Source organism: Cutaneotrichosporon oleaginosum (assembly GCF_008065305.1).
Source record: "Cutaneotrichosporon oleaginosum strain ATCC 20508 chromosome Unknown ATCC20508_contig01, whole genome shotgun sequence".
Taxonomy (NCBI): Eukaryota; Fungi; Basidiomycota; class Tremellomycetes; order Trichosporonales; family Trichosporonaceae; genus Cutaneotrichosporon; species Cutaneotrichosporon oleaginosum.
The window spans coordinates 2681128-2699051 of NW_027072170.1; the positions used below are offsets into that span (position 1 = coordinate 2681128).

Sequence of the window (17924 nt, forward strand, 5' to 3'; positions counted from 1 at the left end):
GAGAGAGAGAGAGAGAGAGAGAGAGTAAAGGTGCGGAAGTGGGCTATATAGATTGTGACGGTGTAAAGGGACGTGTGGGGCAAGGGGCCGGAGAGGAATTATCCTTTTGCAAGGGACTCGGGGACATGGCATATACCACACCGATTGGCGCGTTAAGCGGGGCAACCTTGTACTTGTCCACTCGTCTCTTTCATTGCATGCATGCGTTCATTCCATAGGCTCAAGAACAGAGTATGCTGGCTGGCGCTCTACTGATCTACTTACATAGGCGATTTGTAGCGAGGGCAATCGTTTACCGTCGGGGAGGCGAGGCTGGCGAGAATCGCGAGGCACCGCTCGTACGGGGGGGTCAAGAGAGTTCGGATCAACCTCCCGCGGATACACGGCCGCTAAGCAACGCCAATCGACAGCTCGATCTCGCCAACGCATGCCAATGACAGCGCCATGCATCGTCCCCAGCCATGCCAGCCAGCCCAACGCCGTCGTGCCTGTACGCAGCACCACAGCAAGCGCCAGGTCTCAGGATGGACGCGCAACGGGCCTCCATACGGCCGTGGAGCGATTTAATCGCTGCCCGTGGGGCCGAGCACCGCCGACGATGATCCTCTCATGTCGCGACAATACCGCCTCGGTGTTCGGGTTTGGATCCAGTGGCGGCGACTCTCCTTATTTCGTGCTAAAGACATATGAGTTGCCCTACAACACCTACTAACAAAACTACAGCACACACACATGTAACACGGTCAAACAAGTACCATCACGAATGTACTCGACACATGTGCCCGTATCAATAAACACTCCCCGGCCCATCAATCGCGGTAGGCTACTCGTGCCGTCCGAGATAAAAGTCGGCTACATTGGCCTCCGATTCCAGGGTCTCCGTCATCGCATCAGCGAAATCCACAAGACGGATCTTGCCGTCTGCAGCGCGCATCGTGTTCGCCATCCTCATGTCGCCGTGCGACACGCCCTTCTCGTGCAGCTTCCGGTATAGCGTGCGGATCGCCGTGCTGGTGTCAGTGGAGACTCGAGACTCGAGAAGAGTAAGCATTACTTACCGATCCTCAAGGGAGAACCAGCCCCATGCCATGTCCTCGTCGACTCCAATCGGCTCGCCGACGTACTCCATGACAGCAGCGAGGACTCTTCCGCTGTTCCAGACACCTTCGTAGAGCCCCACGAAATGGGGCACAACGTCGCCCTCGAGCTCGCGCAGCGGGCCCGCGTAAAAGCTTGTCTCGTGTCGCAATTCCTCTTGGGCCTCTTGAGCGTGGGCGACCTTGATGGCCGCAGGCACGTCCGCTAACAAACCAAAGAATGTTTCACCTGTGCGCCCTCGACCGAGACGCCTGCCAACGTGAACAACGGGCTCAGTGATCTCGCCTTCGGGTGGTGTCGTTGGGCCCGTGGACGACTCGCCAACCAGCCGGGGCCGTCGCAGTTGGGGGTTCAGAGTGGAGCCTGCGTCACTGTTGGTCATATCTGAGTCTGCCTTCATGCGGGCGAATCGGATTGGGCATGTATTGATGCTAAGAAGGGAGAAGTCGATGGCAAGGTGCGTTGGCTGTATGCCAGATCGCGTGAGCTCACATGTAACTCACAGAGTTAAAACACGACCAGTTAACTGGCGCGCCGGACCCGAGGCTGTCGCCGGCAGCGGACGGGGTGGTACTGTCCTGCCCTAAACTTGCCCCGGGGATTCCGTCCAACCCCATATTGTTATTGGGCGCAGAAGCCCCATGAATGGACGTCTCCGCTCGGTTCGATCTGCTCTCAATGAACCGAGACGCACGTAACGCCTGGCCTGTGGGTTCGTCACACATGAGTGCCACCATGACTCCCAGGAGAGGGAGTGACGCGCGGGCATTGGAGTCATGGCGAGCGACGGCGTCTCCAACGATGAGGTGGTTGCGCTCCCTCAACTCGTAAAGGACATAGGCGGAGTCGTCCACCGACATTAAGTAGTCCCAATGGTTCGCGTGCATCTCCCGAAAAATCTAGAGGGTCAACGACGACTCGCGACCAGACTCGCCTGCCCGATGCGCATCACCTGGTCCACAGAGAAAACAAGGGACGAGGGCAGCTTGCGCTCCGGCCTACCAGGCAAGGCCCGCGAGATAATGTTGATCTTCGCACTTGGCCAGGTTGGCGAAGCCTGTACGAGGGTCTCAATGATCAGTTGATTGAGCGAGCTGGTCTCCTTGCACTCCATGCCGGCACGGCCATCGAGCACTGCGAGATCCGCTGTGCCCGAACCAACAAGAGGTGCAGGACCCCACCGGCGCCGGCGCCGGCCAACCGCAGACTGCCCAGCATCACCCGCGGTCATGATAGCGTCGCAGTTAGCAATAGTGTTGCTAGGGGAGACAGGTGGGCAAGGACAGCCGCACAGAACAAAACCTCGGGCTGGTGTGATACCGGCTCGTTGGCAGGCTGTGTGGAGTGGCGCGCCATCAAATTCCACGCAGCAACGCAAACATGAGCGTCTGCGAGTGCTTCGGAGTAGGCTCCCACCGTGGCCGCTGGCCCAAGACGCCGCTCGAGAGCGGAGGCGACCTTTGCGTTGAGGTCAGGATCGTACGTCACCTGAAGTTCGGGAGGCTCGCACTGCGCCAGAAGAGCAACCATGGCACGATCGCCTGCGGTCGGCTCGCGGGAATTGCGGTCGGATGCCTTGCGCTTGTCTCCACGTCAGCCCGAGAACGTCCCGAGGTTGAGTGGGCCGCACATAACCTACTACTGCTGCTGTGATGTGGAGCTGGGCTCCGGAACAGGTTAGGGAAGAGGCGATGGGAGAACAGCGCGTCTTTGATGTTGCTCGGGCCCACGGGAACCACTATACTAATGTCGGTGCTAGCATAAAACTGGAGTTGTGCAGGAAGACGCGGCGGCTGAGGGCCTACAAACGGGGCCTACATTGTTATTAATGGGTTGACCAAGGGGTTGGTCGACGTATGGTTAGTGGGAAGCGGGAAGAATGAGGAAGGAGCAAGCGGCGTGGGGGGTTGCTAAGAGAGAAAGAGATCGAGAGGCCGCGGATCTGCAGCGGAGAGATGAGAAATGGTCAATGGGAAGAGAGATAATGAGAAGAAAAGAGAGAAAGAGAGACAGAGAGAGTTTCGAGAGAGAGATGTTGAAAGAGAGATGTTGAAAGAGAGATGTTGAGAGAGAGATGTTGAATTCAGAAGTGAGAGTTGGAGAAAGAATGAGAGATAAGACGAGCCAAACACCTTCTTCCCCAAGTCACATGATCTGTCCAAATCGCAATGCTTGACCATTCGTAGATCGCAATGCAGCCCAGCTTAACAGCCTTCTCATGACATGCACCTTGCGAGCCACGGAAATGCACACGGAGCTGCTCTTCTCGATAGCAAATACTCACATCAGAGACTCGTAGCTTTGGAGGGCCATGCCGTCACCGCCTGGCAAAACCCGTCGTATTTGCTGAATGGACACCTTCCGCCAGAGCGGCGGGTTAGGCCATCAGCAAGATGCAGGTCTGGAAACGCGCGGGCCGAGGCTCCTGCATCATTGTAAGTTAAGAGTAGTGAAGTGGTGCATCCTGTCGTAGTCCCCAGCGCCGCTTCTCGCCGATTTGGCAGTCTTGCTGCACGTCGCCGATCACCGACCGACTCTCAATGCGACAACGCCATCGCCTCTGGTTGGTCATGGACACTGTCGAAGTCCTGATGCCATGCTGCAAACTGTAGCTCTGTAGCTCTGCGAGAAGCGGGTACGGTCGAGTGCCACCGCTGGCTCCATGTAAACGGCGCCGATCGTTCGGCCTGACATTTCTCTTATTAGCTCTAACAACAACAAGGCAACTCACAAGCGCCTGCCTCTGCGAGATCGACGCCGTCCTCATCAGATTCGTCCTCCTCCTGCGCATCAAATGCGGCCTCAGCGGCCTTGTTCGCGGCCATCATGCGCGAAGCCTTGCCCTGCCCCTTGCCAACGTTCCCTGGGTTCTCCTTATGCTTCTCAGCATCGCCGACCGCGTCCTTCCACGCCGAGAACACCTCGTTGGCTTGTGCCTGCGCGCTCTTGAGCGCTGCCGACGCGGCGGTGTAGTACGCCTCGGTTGCGGAGCGTCCGGCGCCTGGAACAACGGGGAAGGAGTGTTTGGCAGCCTTGGGCTCGGCAGGGGCAGTGATGCCGGCAGGCGGCTCGAGGGCGTAGGAGAAGGAGACGGCGGCCATGGTGGATGACTCGTACGGAGTCCGAGAATCCGAGGTGGAAGAGTGGAGGCGGAGGTGATGACGGAATGCAGTTGGTTGAGGCGGCGGCAACTTTTCGACCACGCTGTGAGCGCTGCGAGAGCCACGGTCGGCACTTGCTCCTCGCGCCGAGCATCCACTCGGTATTCCGTCTCTCGTCTTTCTGTTCCTCTTCAACATCAACTACTCATTCATCCCTCTCACATCGCCCGAGCTTGGCCCCGCAGCCCTCGCTACGCTATTCTCTAGACGCAAGTGTATCAGTGTATGTCTTCCTCCCAATCCCCTTCCCACCCATTCTCAATGATGTCGTCAATCACGATATGTTAGACTTCTCGAGGAGCTTAAGACCCTCCGCAGCAGACAACTACTTTGACCTGAGAGATCATCCCAGCCAGTGCACTTTGACAGAGGCTGACTATCAGAGTGTAATCATGGCGCCAGTCGCCGTCCCTAAGATGGAAGACCTTAAGATTGAAGACAAGGAGGAGGACAAGAAGCCTGACGAGGTCGAAGACGACGACGGCGAGGACGACGACGAGGATGGGGCAAATGGAGCGGCAGGAGGTGAGTGGCCAGTCCGTCAAGGTCGCTCAACTAACATCCAGATGCGCAAAAGAAGAAGAAGAAGAAGAAAAAGCGTGAGCTTCAATGATATCGTCTGCTGCGGCATAAGTCTAACCCTCAGCCAAAAAGAAGAAGGTCGCTATGGTCCAATCTGAGCCCCCCCGCGTTGGCTTGAGCAAGATCTTCCGCAACGGCGTGTACCCTGTCGGCGAGGAGGTCGAGTACAAGAACGAGTGAGCTTTGGCTGGCCGATTACCAACTGACACTAGCACCACATCCCGTATTACATCCGAAGAAATGCGCGAGAAGGAGCGCCTGGCGCAGGAGGACCCCACGGACACATATCAGAATATCCGCAAGGCGGCCGAGGTTCACCGGCAAGTACGACAGTATGCGGCGCGCAACATCAAGCCAGGCATGACCATGATTGAGATTGCCGACATGATCGAGAACGGCACTCGTGCATTGGTCGAGGAGAATGGGTTCGAGGCGGGCATTGGCTTCCCAACAGGTTTGAGCACGAACGAGGTTGCGGCGCACTACTCGCCCAACCCCGGGGACACCAAGGTGCTGCAGAAAAGCGACGTGCTGAAGGTCGACTTTGGTGTCCACGTCAAGGGGCGAATCGTCGACTCGGCGTTTACCCTCAACTGGGAGCCGACGTGGGACAAGCTGCTTGAGGCGGTCAAGGACGCGACGAACACCGGTATCGCTGCGGCGGGGATTGATGTGCGACTGTGTGACATCGGCGAGCAGATCCAGGAGGTCATGGAGAGCTACGAGGTCGAGGTCAACGGCAAGGTGTACCCCGTCAAGTCGATCCGCAACCTGAACGGACACAGCATCGTCCCCTACACTATCCACGGCGGGCACGACGGCATTCCCGGTAAGAGTGTGCCGATTGTCAAGCAGTTTGGCGCAGCAAAGGACACGACTCGCATGGAGGAGGGCGAGTACTTTGCGATTGAGACGTTCGGAAGCACGGGCAACGGCCGTGTCGACGAGGACGGCACGTGCAGCCACTACGCGCTCTCACCGCAGCAGCCGGCAAACTACACCCTGCGTCACCAGTCGGCCAAGAACCTCCTTAAGAGCATCAAAGCCAACTTCGGCACCCTCCCCTTCTGCCGCCGCTACCTCGAGCACGTCGGCGAGAAGAACTACCTGCTCGGCCTAAACACGCTTGTGCGCGAGGGCATTCTCTCCGACTATCCCCCGCTTGTTGATCACGCACCCGGGGCGCAGACGGCTCAGTTTGAGCACACCATTCTCCTCCGCCCGACGTGCAAGGAGGTCGTTTCGCGTGGTGACGACTACTAGTGTCGCTGTTGTAGCATGTAGAGTTGTGCAGATGTAGTGCGTCGTATGGAAGCAGCTGCCCGTACCACATCGCGGCGAGTGTGCATTACATTGCACTAATGTTGTACACCTCTATGAGTGCTCGCTCACCTCGGTGTGCTGATTGTCCTCGTATGCTCCTCGTACTCCTACCAACCCACTCCTACCACTACCAACCGAACAAGTACCAAATGAGTACGAGAACGCAGAAAGCTACGACGCCGCCGAGGATGAACGTGTCGCGGCGCCGCCGCGTCGAGATCATGCTAATGAGGCGATTGATCCCCGGCATCTGCTGCACGACGCCGCCCATCCGCGCATCGATGGAGGCGAGCATGCCGCGCTGCTGAGCGAAATCCTCGCGCGTCGCATACGCCTGGTTGAGCGTCTCGTCGAGCATGCGGTGGCTCGAGTCGATGCGCCCGCGGTCCGCGAGCAGCGCGTCCGTCTGCGACGACAGGCCCGACTTGTAGTCGCTGGCGTGAGCGTGTCCGGCGCCGCACTCACTCAATGTCCTTCCGCACACTGCCGAGCAAGTTGCTGCGCGCGAGCGCGGCCTCGACGCCGGCGCGCACGCGGCCAAACTCGCGCCGGTAGTCGTCGAGGTTGTCGCGGTGCCGCTGTGCCGCGTGCTGCATCGACGCGGACGGCGCCTGGCTCGGCGAGTTCATCTGGGCTGCGAGGTCGTCGATTGCTTGTTCCAGCTGGTGTCAGCAGTGGCGGCTGGGCGGCTCATGAGCGACGCCGCAGAAGTGAGCAGAGCAAAGCAAGCTCGTCGAAGGAGCGGCAAGATGAGAGGAGCGGGCGCAGATCAGGAAGCATATCCTCACCTTCTCCAGCAACTCCTCGACCTCCTCCTCGACGAGCCGGTGTCCGCCGACGCCCTCCTCTTCCTGCGCAAGCACGTCACGGCTGGGCCCGCCGAAACGGCCGCCGCCTGCAATGTCGGCCGCGAGGCGCGAATAAGATGCGAGCTTGGTGTCGAGCGCCGACTCGAGGGCGCGCGCATGTCGCCGTGCGTTATCCCACGACATGGTCGATGTGGGTATGTGGACGTGGTGGATGGCGATGCAGTCGATTGCTGCAGATGTCATCGATGCGGAATGGGGGGGCCGATTAAGGAGCGGTTGTGTCGGGTTCGGGAACCAAACAAGGCGGAGGGCAGCTGCAATGCAAGCAATGCATAGACTCTGGACACTCTGACAGCAGAGATACACAGTGCCCGAAGGCTTGAGGCGGAGAGCTAAAGCTCTGAAGATTACTGATGGCGAGACGGTGTCTACTTGGCATTGTGTCTGAAATCCCCCATCACGGTCGTCACATTCACAGAGCAATGATACATCTACACCTGCACTCTAATACACTACTCTACGACGACCGTCTTCCCCACAGGCACAGTGCTGAAGGCGTCCTCGCTCACGCCATACTTCTCGCGCGCCTTGGCAAGGTCGATCGGTGGCATATTATACGCCTCGTCCGACATGATCCACGTGCCCCAGTGCACGCCGATGCTCTTCTTGGCGCCGAGGTTAAGCGCCATACGCACCGCGCCCTCGGGATCCGTGTGCTGAAGGTGCATGTGCCACCTCGGCTCGTACGAGCCTATCGGGATGGCCGCTAGGTCGACTGGCCCGAGGACGCGACCTACAGCCTCGTAGAGTGTAGGTGAGTAGCCGGTGTCGCCGAGGTGGATGAAGGAACGAGGTTTCTCAGTGTCACTCTTGACGTGGAAAGCAGACCATAGAGTTGCGTTGGTATCCGCTGGCGAGCGCGCCGACCAGTGCTGCTGTTGGCGAAACGCTCCAAGAACAAATGCCGGAAAGGTGGAACTCACCATCACAGGAACAGCAGTAATCGTGTACGTCCGGTCTTTCTCTCCGGGACGCTGCAGGGTGTGCTTCTTCTCCTGCCACCAGTCGAGCTCCGTCACGCGGGTGACGCCCAGCTCGCGCAAGAAGTCCCCGGCGCCCATTGGCACGACCCATTCGCATGAGTCACCGAGTTCGACGACAGCCTGAGGGTCGAGGTGGTCGTAATGGCTGGAGTCAGCAAACAGTGTTGAGTCCCATACTCACTTGTGAGAAACAAGAACCAGGTCGACGCGCTTCAAGTCCTCGTATGTACATGGCGCTGGACGAATGCGTTGCGGTGCCAGTGTCGAGGGGATCGTGCGGTCCTGCAGTGCGGGGTCGGTGAGAATGGCCAGTTTGTCTAGTGTAACATAGGAAGTAGACTGGCCCATCTATCGTTAGTGAATATGGCCCAGGAAGGGTTAAGACTGCAACCCCACTTCCGGGTCCAGCAGGCTCGAGTGGCAAATGAAGTTTTCCACATGTGAAGCCACCCCCATGCCACTGGGACTCACCCAGGTAATCGTAAGCTTGTCTGTGATGTCAATGTCGGCGCCGCCGCGGTGGGTACGGTGACGCATTGTCTGCGCTGGAGGAAGGGCGTGTCGATATGCGTGCCCATCGGCGTGGTTTGCATGTCCGTTTGCGTGCCCATTGGCATGTCCGTTGGTCTGAGCGGTTCCGTTTGCATGCCCATTTGCGTGCTCGTTGGCGTAGCCATTGCCGTGCACATTCTCCTTCTCCCCCTCGTCGGTCGAGACCGGGATGTGGACCCGCGCGTCTTTGCCGTACAGCAGGGCGAAGTCAGGCGTTTCAACAGGCAGATCGGGAATGGGCCGCTCGGCAGGCAGGTCGCCATCAAAGTAGAACAGCTTGCCATTGAGCGTGGACAGGATGACCTTCCACCACGCCCATTCCTTCCGTCAGCCCAGTCGCTCCCCCTTCTCCGGTCTCCGGCCCTACTACTCACCCAAGCGCCCTGCTCGCGCCATTCGACATATGGATTCCAGTACCGCCCGGCAAAGCGGAGGCTCGAGAAGCGCTTCTTGATCGCCTCCTTCTCCTCCTCGCTCGCCGGAGCCCGTCTGTCAACCCCAAGCGTAGAGAGCGCCGAGTCAAGCTCTTTGTTCCGCGAGCGGATGTGCGAGCGCCGCAGCGTATCTGTGTATGCTGCGGTCAGCGGTGGACAAGGCACGGTGACTCACCGTAGTATCCTAGCCAGACGCCAGTCCAGGCGATTGGGAGGACGACGGCCGCGCGCCGCAGCATCGCCATCATGTTGCGCCTTACCGAGTGCGAGTGCTGAGAGGTAGAGAGAAGTCGTGAAGAAGGTTCGCGGGGCGGAAATTGCCAAGCACGTGCCGTGGAGCCAAAAACAAAAATACGACGGATCGATCCGGTGAAATGTCCGAGATGACGAGGCAAGTCTCCGACGCCGAGGTATCCTGCTCACCAGCGGACTCGATGAAACAGCGGGACGAGGAAGTCGAGGCCACACTTTTTATTCTTTCAAACAGTGTGGTTGAGTGGTCCTCCTACAATTGTGGTCGCGTCGCGTCGTGGTCTCGCATCTCGCGCCCTCCGCACACACCCTGTGCCTTCCCTCAGCTCTCAGCCCACGTCGCCACCATCTCCCTCTTGCAACATCACTACCATCGATCTCAATCACGGCCAGATGCGTCCCAGTCTCGTCGACGAGCTCGTCCCATTTCCCCAGCCCGGCGATCGCGGCGGCCTCGCCGCACTTACCAGCTCTCTCCGCCGCTCCGGCTCTGTTGCCATCATCCTCGTCTTCCTCCTCGCCACCGTGTTCTACATCCTCACCGAACCAGAGCATGGCTCGCGGGCGGAGGCAGCGCACATGCTGCGCAGATGGCTATGGAAGGGCAACGAAGTCACGATCACGATGAGCGCGGACCGATAGCGCCCAAGCAACCGTGGCGCGACCGGGTTCACTACCGCCCTCCACATCTCACATCTCCCCGGCGCGTACCCGCCAGTTCGTTGCACCCCATCACATCTGCCAATACGCAACCCGCTCATCGGGGACACTGGCGCCGACAACGAGGTCGGAGTCCTTCCACGGCGCACTGGCCGCCGCTCGTCTCAAGACGCGCACACAGCGCGCGACGCTCCGAGCGGTCGACAGGTGATAGAGGACGCACGTTTCAGCCATCGACCTGAGCCTAAAACTGCCGCCCCTCTGCCGCCTCCTTGAGCACATTATCTCAAAGCATACCAGCACACTAGAGCGGATCTTCCGCGCGCTACGCACATGACTGCGGATTGTAGCTCTGCTGAGTCGTTTCGTTAGCTTGTCGCTGCACTCCCGAGCTCGCTCCTCCTGTGCAACGGTGATATGCATATGCTGTAGAGCTCTACTCCTGCTCGCTGCCCACGCCGAACATGCCCTTGACACTGTCCCAGAGCTTGTCGTCACCCTGTGTCCGCAGCCTCTCCTCAACCTCTTCACGCGTGAGCCACGCCCAGTTCGAGTAGCCCGACTCCTTTGTGGGCTTGGGCTCGCCAGCAAGAATGTGCGAGCGGAGGAAGAAGTTCTGGTGTTAGCGGAACGAGTTCGTCTTCACTTCATGCAGCATCGGACTCACCCTCTCCTCGCCGTTCCGCACAACGCCAACGGGCTTGCGCGTCACGAGCCAAGTGTCCATCCCCTGCCCATTGAGCTGACCCTTCACACCCGTGATGCGCGAGGTCACGGCCTCGTCCAGCCCTTCTCCAGCCTGCAGCGATGTGCTAGGGAACGTCCACTTGCCGTTCGCCTGCACTAGGCAGAACACCTCCTCCTCCGGGAAGCGCTCGAGGGAGCGCTCGCCGCGGCTCGCGTCCGCCTTCTCCCAGTGATCGCGCGCCTTCTCCTCGAGCGGTGGCTCTGGCTGCACCTCGCCGAGCTCGGGCTTTGGTCCAGCGACCTTTGTGCCGTAGAACTTCTCCTCGGTTGCGTGCTCCGACTCCAAGAAACGCCGCAGCGCAAGCGAGCCAGGCTTGAAGTAAAAGTCGGTGGGAACGGGGTTGGACAGCGCGTGTCGCAGCTTCGTCTGGTACTCGTAGTACGCCTTGGCGAGGGGCTTGGGCGTCGGCGTCAGGAGCGCGTGGCGCGACAGGAGGACGGAGGCGGTGATGGGAGGCGGGGTGGTGGTGGCCGTCGCAAGACCCCGGCGGAGAACTACATTTAGTAAAGTATACCAAAAAACGCGTGCTGCGCACCTTGCCTAGAGGGTCCTGACCTGGACGAAGCGAACATGGTATTGCGGGGTGAGACGGGGTTGCAAACGACCTCGGAGGTGAAGATGGACGGAGGTTCACACTTTTGGCGTCGGAGACGATGCAGCGGAAGCTTTTGGGCAGAAAGTGGAGGCCTTTACATAACAACACGTTATTCGCCACCAAAGATTTGGAGGTTGCACTCCGGTGGAGGGCGACTTACGAACACCGCGCTCGTCACCATTCCCATCGTACTCAACGCTTCTGTTCTACACTTCCCCTCGACCTCTTCACCATCACCCCACGCTCGTCTCCTATAAGGGGAAGTGAAGTGCTGCGGTCGTTGGCTCCTAAAGTCGCGAAATCATCCTCCTTCCCCTCCCGCAAGGCACCTCCTACTATACCGTTCGGTCTCCGGCACTTTCCTCGCGCATCACCCTCACCGCCGCCTCGCGAACTGATATCCACGTCTACCTCAACATCCACTTGCGAGCTTTCAGAGCTTCCGGCTGGCTCACAAAGGATACCCTCCAAGAAATTCACTCGCAATCTCTGGTACAAATCTGACTGCTGCGCTCCACAACCCCCCTTACTCCCCACCACCATGGCGTCGAAGAAGGATGTCCCCGCCGAGTCGACGCGGCCGGCGAGGCATGTACCGTCTGAGTTTGCGACATTTGTCGATACAATGACAAAGGCGCTTGAAGCCAGCACGTCCCACGCCGCTGAATTTCCAGACAAATCGGACATGATGTTCCACCGCACTCTCGACCGCAAGTTTGCGAAGGGGATCGACGCGTCGGGTGATCGTGTCCTAAAGCTCGCGGACAGCCTCCTTCAACTCACAGTTGATAGCCAGCCTAAAGCCAACAAGGCGACGCGAGTCAAGGCACGACGCAAGCTCGCTGATGAGGACGATGTCGTTGACAGTTTCCAGTCGACAGTGGTGGACCACGTGGACTCGCTCCTTGAAGATGCTGATACGCACATTGATGAGGCCAACGGCGCGCGGAAAAAGGCGGCGATCGATGTCGCGCCCAATTCTCAGGCTATGAAGAACGTGAGTGCCACCAGGGGGACTGCTGACGTTAGCTCCCTGGGCCAGCCCATAACCAACACCTATCTATGAGCCTCCGTCTCGACCGCGATATCCAAAAGCCCCAGCTGCTGTTCGCGGACGGCGTCGACAACTCTGCCGACCTTCCTCCGTGGAAGCCCACGCTGAAGGAGAAACATCACGCGATGGTGCCTCTGGATTATGTCGTTGGGTCGGAGGAGGACGAGCCTATCGAGGATGATGGTACGCCGAGCTCGCGTCTTAGACGTGAGCGGCGGGAAAAAGCGCGCCAGCATCCCTATTACTACGAAACACGCCACCTTCCCTACCCTACCTCGATGTTCCTCGAGCGCGAGGCCATCATGCCCAAGTCATTCGAAGATACTCCCTTTGAGTTTGTCGATACGCCCGAGCGCCTGGCCGCTCTTACGGAGACGTTGCTCAAAGCCAAGGAGATTGCTTTCGATCTTGAACACCACCAGACTCGGTCGTACTACGGATTCACTTGTTTGATCCAAGTCAGCACGCGCGAGCAAGACTGGGTGATCGACGCTCTCACCCTCCGCTCGGAGCTTCGAGAGCACAAGCTGGGTGGGGTATTGGCTGATCCCTCAATCATCAAAGTCTTCCACGGAGCTGATTCGGACATTGTGTGGCTTCAGCAAGACTTCGATATCTACGTCGTTAACCTGTTCGACACCTTCCACGCCGCCAAGACCCTTGACTTCCCCAAGATGTCGCTGAGCAGCCTGCTTCAACTGTATTGTGACTTCCAGGCCGACAAGAAGTACCAGATGGCCGATTGGCGTATTCGCCCGCTTCCGAAGGAGATGTTGTTCTACGCGCGCGCCGACACGCACTTCCTCTTATACGTGTACGACCGCCTCAGAAACGCCCTCATCACCCGCTCGTCGAGAACGACTTCGCCTGCTGCAGAAGGGGCAGAGGGGAGCGATGGTGCTTCCACTCCCAAGCCCAACCCTCAAAGTGGTATCCGCCGTGTCCTTGACCTATCCGCTGAGACCGCCCTTAAGCTCTACGTCCGCGAAAGCTACAATGAACAAACGGGATCAGGACCGATGGGCTGGCAGAACATGGCGAAGAAGCTTGGCAAGGCCGATGCTATCAAGCAGAAGGCTGGATATATCCTTAAGCGTCTCCACCGCTGGCGTGACGCGCTTGCACGGGAGCTGGATGAGAGCCCTCAGTGCGTACCGGGTCAATCAAAGCTTACCTTAGTTACATCCTTCCTAACCATACCGTTATATTCCTCGCCCAGACGCCACCGACCCGGCCCGAGGTGCTTGCACGCGTTCTGGGCAAGCAGGCTCCCGCCCTCCTGCCTCAAGTGGACGAGATTCTCGGCGTCATTGCCGCTGGCATCCGAGACTATGAGGAGGCTTCAAAGCGCCCTGATAAAGGAATATCCGCATCGGGCCTCGAAGCCCAGTCGTCGCTGCCCTCCTCGGCCACGCACTCGATCGTGCAGAAGCCCTCTGGCTTGACGTCGGTGTCAACCGCGGCGAAGAAGGCAGAAGCCTCCAAGTTGGTGCCGGCGCCTAAGCGCCTGAAGCCTCACACGACTGTCGACGTTTGGGCTGATCTCATCGGCGGCAAGCAGGCTGTCCAGAAGACGGCGCCGACCTCGGTTCTGTTTGGCGCGACGCTTCAGACGCAGGCATCTCCGGCGTCAAGTCCGGCGTCCGCATCGGCGCCGTCCTCGTCACTGTTTGGGCGCACGCTTGACAAGGCGCCGAAGGCGGCATTGTTGCGTAACAAACGCGGGCAGTCGCCCGGTTTCGCCTCCGTGCAGTCTACAATTCATTCCGCTCTCCAAAAGTCACCGCCTGAGCTCCCCGCGATCAACCCAGCAGTGCCCACCCAAGGTGTCGAGCCCGAAACGGTCGCGTTTGTGCCGGCGGAAGAACGGAAGATTACGAAAGCCGACGAGACCTCCACCTCCGCGTCCATCGGCAAGAGCAAGAGCAAGAGCACAAGCAAAGGCAAGAGCGGGGCCACTGCCGCCGTTGGCGGAGATGCACCCGCCAAGTCGGCGCCCAAGGGAGGGCCGACTGTTGACGCCGATGGTGTGGTTGCTGTGCGCAAGCAGAAGAAGAGCAGGAAGGACAAGGTCAAGGTAGAATCACATTCCGGCCCTGAAACTGCCGAGGGTTCACCTGCACCCGAAAAGAAGGCGAAGAAAAAGATCAAGGCGGAGGATATTCCCGCGTTTGACTACGCTGCCGAGGGCAACTTGCTGGACCAGCCGACATCATCGTCTGCTGACAAGACAGCAAAGCGGGGCAAGAAGAAGGAGAAGCCCAAGGCCAAGAAGGGTGAGTGACATTCGGGCAGCATTTGGCACGATTATTGGAGGCATGCTGATAGGCAGCGGGGGCGGGAGCAGCAGCGTCATCCAAGACCTCGGGTAACCGTCGGCCACTTTCGAATCCGAGTGAGCCGAAGAGTGGCAACAAGTCTGGGACTTTTATGAACTAAGGCCGAGTTGCACCCGGTACCGAGAGGAGATACGTCTCTTGTATAGCACTGCACATGTGGACTCGAGCCAACGTGTGTGCAGAATCATGCATATTCATGAGTATGCGCTAGAGAAGTAAGTGGGGGGGGGGGGGGACGCCAGGTGAGGGGAGAAGGAGGAATAGGAGAGGAGAGGGACCGGGCGAGTTGCTCCGTTATCCGAGATGGGTGAGGATGTGGGTGCGGGGTAGAGATAGCGGAGGAACGGAAGAGACGGAGGCGAGGAGCTCGGCAATGGGATGAAGTGAATGAATTGATTCCGTGTGTCAGGTCTGTGTATGGGGTGGAGGGAATTGAATGGAACCGGGGATCGGGGACCGACGAGGGAGCACGCGGGAGATCGGAGGAGAGGTCGGAGGAGGGAGGCCCAGAGGATCAGAGGAGCCAGCTAGCCAGAGGAGATGGCCCCAGAGTAGCCAGAGGAGATGGAGAGAGAGGAGAGAGGATGCGAGGGATGAAGAGAGCTTGGTGATTACTCCGATCAAAGACGGGGCTATACACCTAGGTATACAGGGCTTGTTAGACAGGAGAGATACGACCTCCACTGCGACTGTCCACCCCCGCCTCCCCCGCCTTCCCTTGCCCCCCCCCCTCGCCGGCGCCGACACATCCCCTCCCCCCTCCCCCCATCTTCCATCCACTCTCTCACTCTACACTACTTTGTCATCTGTCTCTCTCCTGTTCCCCCCATCGACCTCGTCACAATGGCCACAGAGGACGATGGCATGGTCGAAAGCGCACTTCAACATCTCGGAACCGTAGCCGAGAGTCTCGATCACTATGTTCTTCCAGCCGAGGGCCAACTCTCCAACCCAACAAGTTATGCCGTCCTCGACCCAAAACCATCCACATCTCCCATCACAGCCAAGAAGCGTCTCAAGGGCGATGGCACTGACCCCGACGAGAAGAAGCCCAAAAAGACACGACAAACGCGTGAGTGTGTGCAGAGATACATTTGGCACTACCACCCGATATTTGGACCGGGTTGTTGGGCATGTGGACATGACTGCTGACGCCAGAATCATGCGACGGTATGTCACTTCGCGTGTGCGGCACACGCCCACATCACACCACACCACGCCACACTACACCTGTGAATGCTGATGCCATCTCCCTTCTCCAGCATGCCGAGCACGAAAGTAAGTCGCCCCTTCGCCGCTCATCTGACGCCCAGAGTGAAATGTGATAGGCCACCACCCGGTTCCGTAAGCGCGAGCGATGCACCTACCAAGGATGTGTGCACGCACTGCCGTCAGCTCGGTATGGCCTGTAAGTGTACCGCAGAGATCAAACTAATCGGCAGGCACGTTCGAGTACAAGCCCAAGAAGCGGGGGCCGCCCAACATGTGCGACCGCGTGTGGCGGAGCTGACGCCAGGTACCTTAAGCGCATGCAGGCGCTCACGCACAAGGATGACCGGCCCATGTACTCACCGCCGTACGGAAACGGGCGGCACGACGACGACATGTTGGCCGGTCCGGGGCCTGGAACACTGGCGAGCCAGGACGCTTTGCGAACAGGAAGACGGGAGGATGATTGGGGAAGCTTGCGTGGGTTTACGTCGACCCCGCGCGACATCCTCGGCACGGGAGGAAACAACGGATACACGCTCTCGCCGAGCTTTCTGTCACCCCACGGCTCGCCAGAAGATCGTGCGCTGTACTCCCGTAATCCACCTTCCCTCCGAGATCCGCTGGCACCGTCTGTGCTGAATCCCATCGAGGCCGTCCTTCCCCGGCATCTCCTCTACGGCATTCTCGACGTGTACTTCGACTACGTGTACTGCCTCATCCCGTGCCTACACAAGCCGACGTTTATGCGTGACCTCGATGCGCGTCGCGAAGAGCAGCCGGGCGGAGAAGAGTTTGTCGCGCTGGTCTTCGCTGTCGTGGAGGCAACGCTTATGCAGATGCCGCGTCTGATTGTTGGTATGCCCAAAGAAGCGGCGCGAGCACTGTTTGAGGACGCCACTGCTATCGTCAAGCAGTACCTCGATCGCGAGTTCACTGAGCTTGGCGTTACCCGCTGCATCATATACTACTTTCACACCGTCGCAAACAACCACCTGCCCAACAAGTTGCCCAACTCGATCAACAACGGCGCCAACTACCTTCTTTCACTGCGGTTGCGGCTGCACGAGGAAGCAGGCTACAAGAACTGTAATCCAATCGAGCGTGAGCTGCGGAAGCGTGTCTTCTGGCTTCAATACGGCGCCGACAAGACACTCGCAGCCCTCGACCTGCGCATCTCCATCTGGCACGAGATCGACTGTGCCGACGTCACGCTCCCGTCTCCCCTGGACGATGAGTATCTGACAGAAGAGGGATATCTCGAGCAGCCCGAGAGTGAGACACCGGTCTTGGCTGGATTCTACTACATCTCTAAGCTGTTCCGCTTGCTTGGCCAGGTGCTGGACAAGCGGAAGCGCGACCGTGCCAAGCCCCCTTCCGGGCTCATGCTGCAGATGCGGATCAATGAGATCGAAGGGATTCTGCACCAGGTCATGTCGCTTATGGACCACTCGCCGGAGGCCTTGCGCCTGGACATGGGTGGTAGCCCCAGCGCGCGTATGGAGCGCATCGAGGAGCGGTGGGACTCGCACGTCAACGCCGATATACGGCAGCTGCTCCGCGATCCAAGCAGCGCCCGCCGGGCGATAAAAGACACGTTCCTTGTCCAGCAGGCAAACATCTACGTCACTCAGCAAATGGTCCGCTACATCATACTGCAGTACACCGAGGAATTGACGGCGATGCAGGACAAGGAGCACGCGCTGGAGGAACCTCCTGGAAGCGGAGCGCTGGGAGGGCCCACCCGCCGCCCGGTGTTCACCGAGACGGAGAAGGACCTGATCGTGAGCGACCTCCTCGTCATCCTATCCAAAATCCCGCTCGAGGTAATCGCCATCAATACTATCTCGCTCGTTGCAAAGGTTCGCTATGTGGCGAGCACACTGCTCGACGCGCTGCAGTCCGCTCCCCCAGACCCAAACGACATCCCGCAGCTCATGCGCTCCTCGCAGCGCGTTGCGCGCGCACAGGGCTACCTGTGGGATTTCCTGCGCATCCTCACGGACATTGAGAATTTGTACCAGATGGACGAGGACGTCAGTAAGACGGGTGAGATCGCGTAGTT

General features: G+C 59.0%; 10 protein-coding genes across 10 annotated transcripts; 4 read left to right on the plus strand and 6 right to left on the minus strand.

Moving 5' to 3' along the window:
• Positions 1 to 823: 823 nt before the first annotated feature.
• COLE_01082 (uncharacterized protein) lies at positions 824 to 1480 on the minus strand (the record flags this gene model as incomplete). The annotated part of the gene is made up of 2 exons (XM_018425131.1): positions 824 to 1010; positions 1059 to 1480. 2 exons carry the CDS (start codon positions 1478 to 1480, stop codon positions 824 to 826), a joined length of 609 nt encoding a protein of 202 aa, XP_018281773.1.
• Positions 1481 to 1586: 106 nt separating this feature from the next.
• On the minus strand, positions 1587 to 2329 carry COLE_01083 (uncharacterized protein; the record flags this gene model as incomplete). Its single annotated transcript, XM_018419609.2, has 2 exons — positions 1587 to 1997; positions 2033 to 2329. 2 exons carry the CDS (start codon positions 2327 to 2329, stop codon positions 1587 to 1589), a joined length of 708 nt encoding a protein of 235 aa, XP_018281772.1.
• Positions 2330 to 3806: 1477 nt separating this feature from the next.
• On the minus strand, positions 3807 to 4199 carry COLE_01084 (uncharacterized protein; the record flags this gene model as incomplete). Its single annotated transcript, XM_018425920.2, has 1 exon — positions 3807 to 4199. The coding sequence occupies one exon, from the start codon at positions 4197 to 4199 to the stop codon at positions 3807 to 3809; it is 393 nt and encodes a 130-aa protein (XP_018281771.2).
• A 561-nt stretch (positions 4200 to 4760) lies between these two features.
• COLE_01085 (uncharacterized protein) lies at positions 4761 to 6104 on the plus strand (the record flags this gene model as incomplete). Its single annotated transcript, XM_018419608.2, has 4 exons — positions 4761 to 4784; positions 4826 to 4856; positions 4906 to 5017; positions 5054 to 6104. 4 exons carry the CDS (start codon positions 4761 to 4763, stop codon positions 6102 to 6104), a joined length of 1218 nt encoding a protein of 405 aa, XP_018281770.1.
• A 187-nt stretch (positions 6105 to 6291) lies between these two features.
• Positions 6292 to 7156, minus strand: COLE_01086 (uncharacterized protein; the record flags this gene model as incomplete). The annotated part of the gene is made up of 3 exons (XM_018422100.2): positions 6292 to 6598; positions 6630 to 6826; positions 6953 to 7156. 3 exons carry the CDS (start codon positions 7154 to 7156, stop codon positions 6292 to 6294), a joined length of 708 nt encoding a protein of 235 aa, XP_018281769.1.
• A 329-nt stretch (positions 7157 to 7485) lies between these two features.
• COLE_01087 (uncharacterized protein) lies at positions 7486 to 9247 on the minus strand (the record flags this gene model as incomplete). Its single annotated transcript, XM_018422099.2, has 6 exons — positions 7486 to 7905; positions 7957 to 8161; positions 8198 to 8364; positions 8488 to 8889; positions 8943 to 9142; positions 9178 to 9247. 6 exons carry the CDS (start codon positions 9245 to 9247, stop codon positions 7486 to 7488), a joined length of 1464 nt encoding a protein of 487 aa, XP_018281768.1.
• A 129-nt stretch (positions 9248 to 9376) lies between these two features.
• COLE_01088 (uncharacterized protein) lies at positions 9377 to 10156 on the plus strand (the record flags this gene model as incomplete). The annotated part of the gene is made up of 1 exon (XM_018419607.2): positions 9377 to 10156. The coding sequence occupies one exon, from the start codon at positions 9377 to 9379 to the stop codon at positions 10154 to 10156; it is 780 nt and encodes a 259-aa protein (XP_018281767.1).
• Positions 10157 to 10350: 194 nt separating this feature from the next.
• COLE_01089 (mitochondrial 54S ribosomal protein mL46) lies at positions 10351 to 11234 on the minus strand (the record flags this gene model as incomplete). Its single annotated transcript, XM_018425711.2, has 3 exons — positions 10351 to 10530; positions 10582 to 11156; positions 11198 to 11234. 3 exons carry the CDS (start codon positions 11232 to 11234, stop codon positions 10351 to 10353), a joined length of 792 nt encoding a protein of 263 aa, XP_018281766.1.
• Positions 11235 to 11798: 564 nt separating this feature from the next.
• COLE_01090 (uncharacterized protein) lies at positions 11799 to 14750 on the plus strand (the record flags this gene model as incomplete). The annotated part of the gene is made up of 4 exons (XM_018426371.2): positions 11799 to 12254; positions 12287 to 13458; positions 13491 to 14587; positions 14644 to 14750. The coding sequence occupies 4 exons, from the start codon at positions 11799 to 11801 to the stop codon at positions 14748 to 14750; spliced, it is 2832 nt and encodes a 943-aa protein (XP_018281765.1).
• Positions 14751 to 15493: 743 nt separating this feature from the next.
• COLE_01091 (uncharacterized protein) lies at positions 15494 to 17922 on the plus strand (the record flags this gene model as incomplete). The annotated part of the gene is made up of 5 exons (XM_065626123.1): positions 15494 to 15733; positions 15912 to 15928; positions 15964 to 16058; positions 16093 to 16135; positions 16167 to 17922. 5 exons carry the CDS (start codon positions 15494 to 15496, stop codon positions 17920 to 17922), a joined length of 2151 nt encoding a protein of 716 aa, XP_065482617.1.
• Between the last annotated feature and the right edge of the window lie 2 nt (positions 17923 to 17924).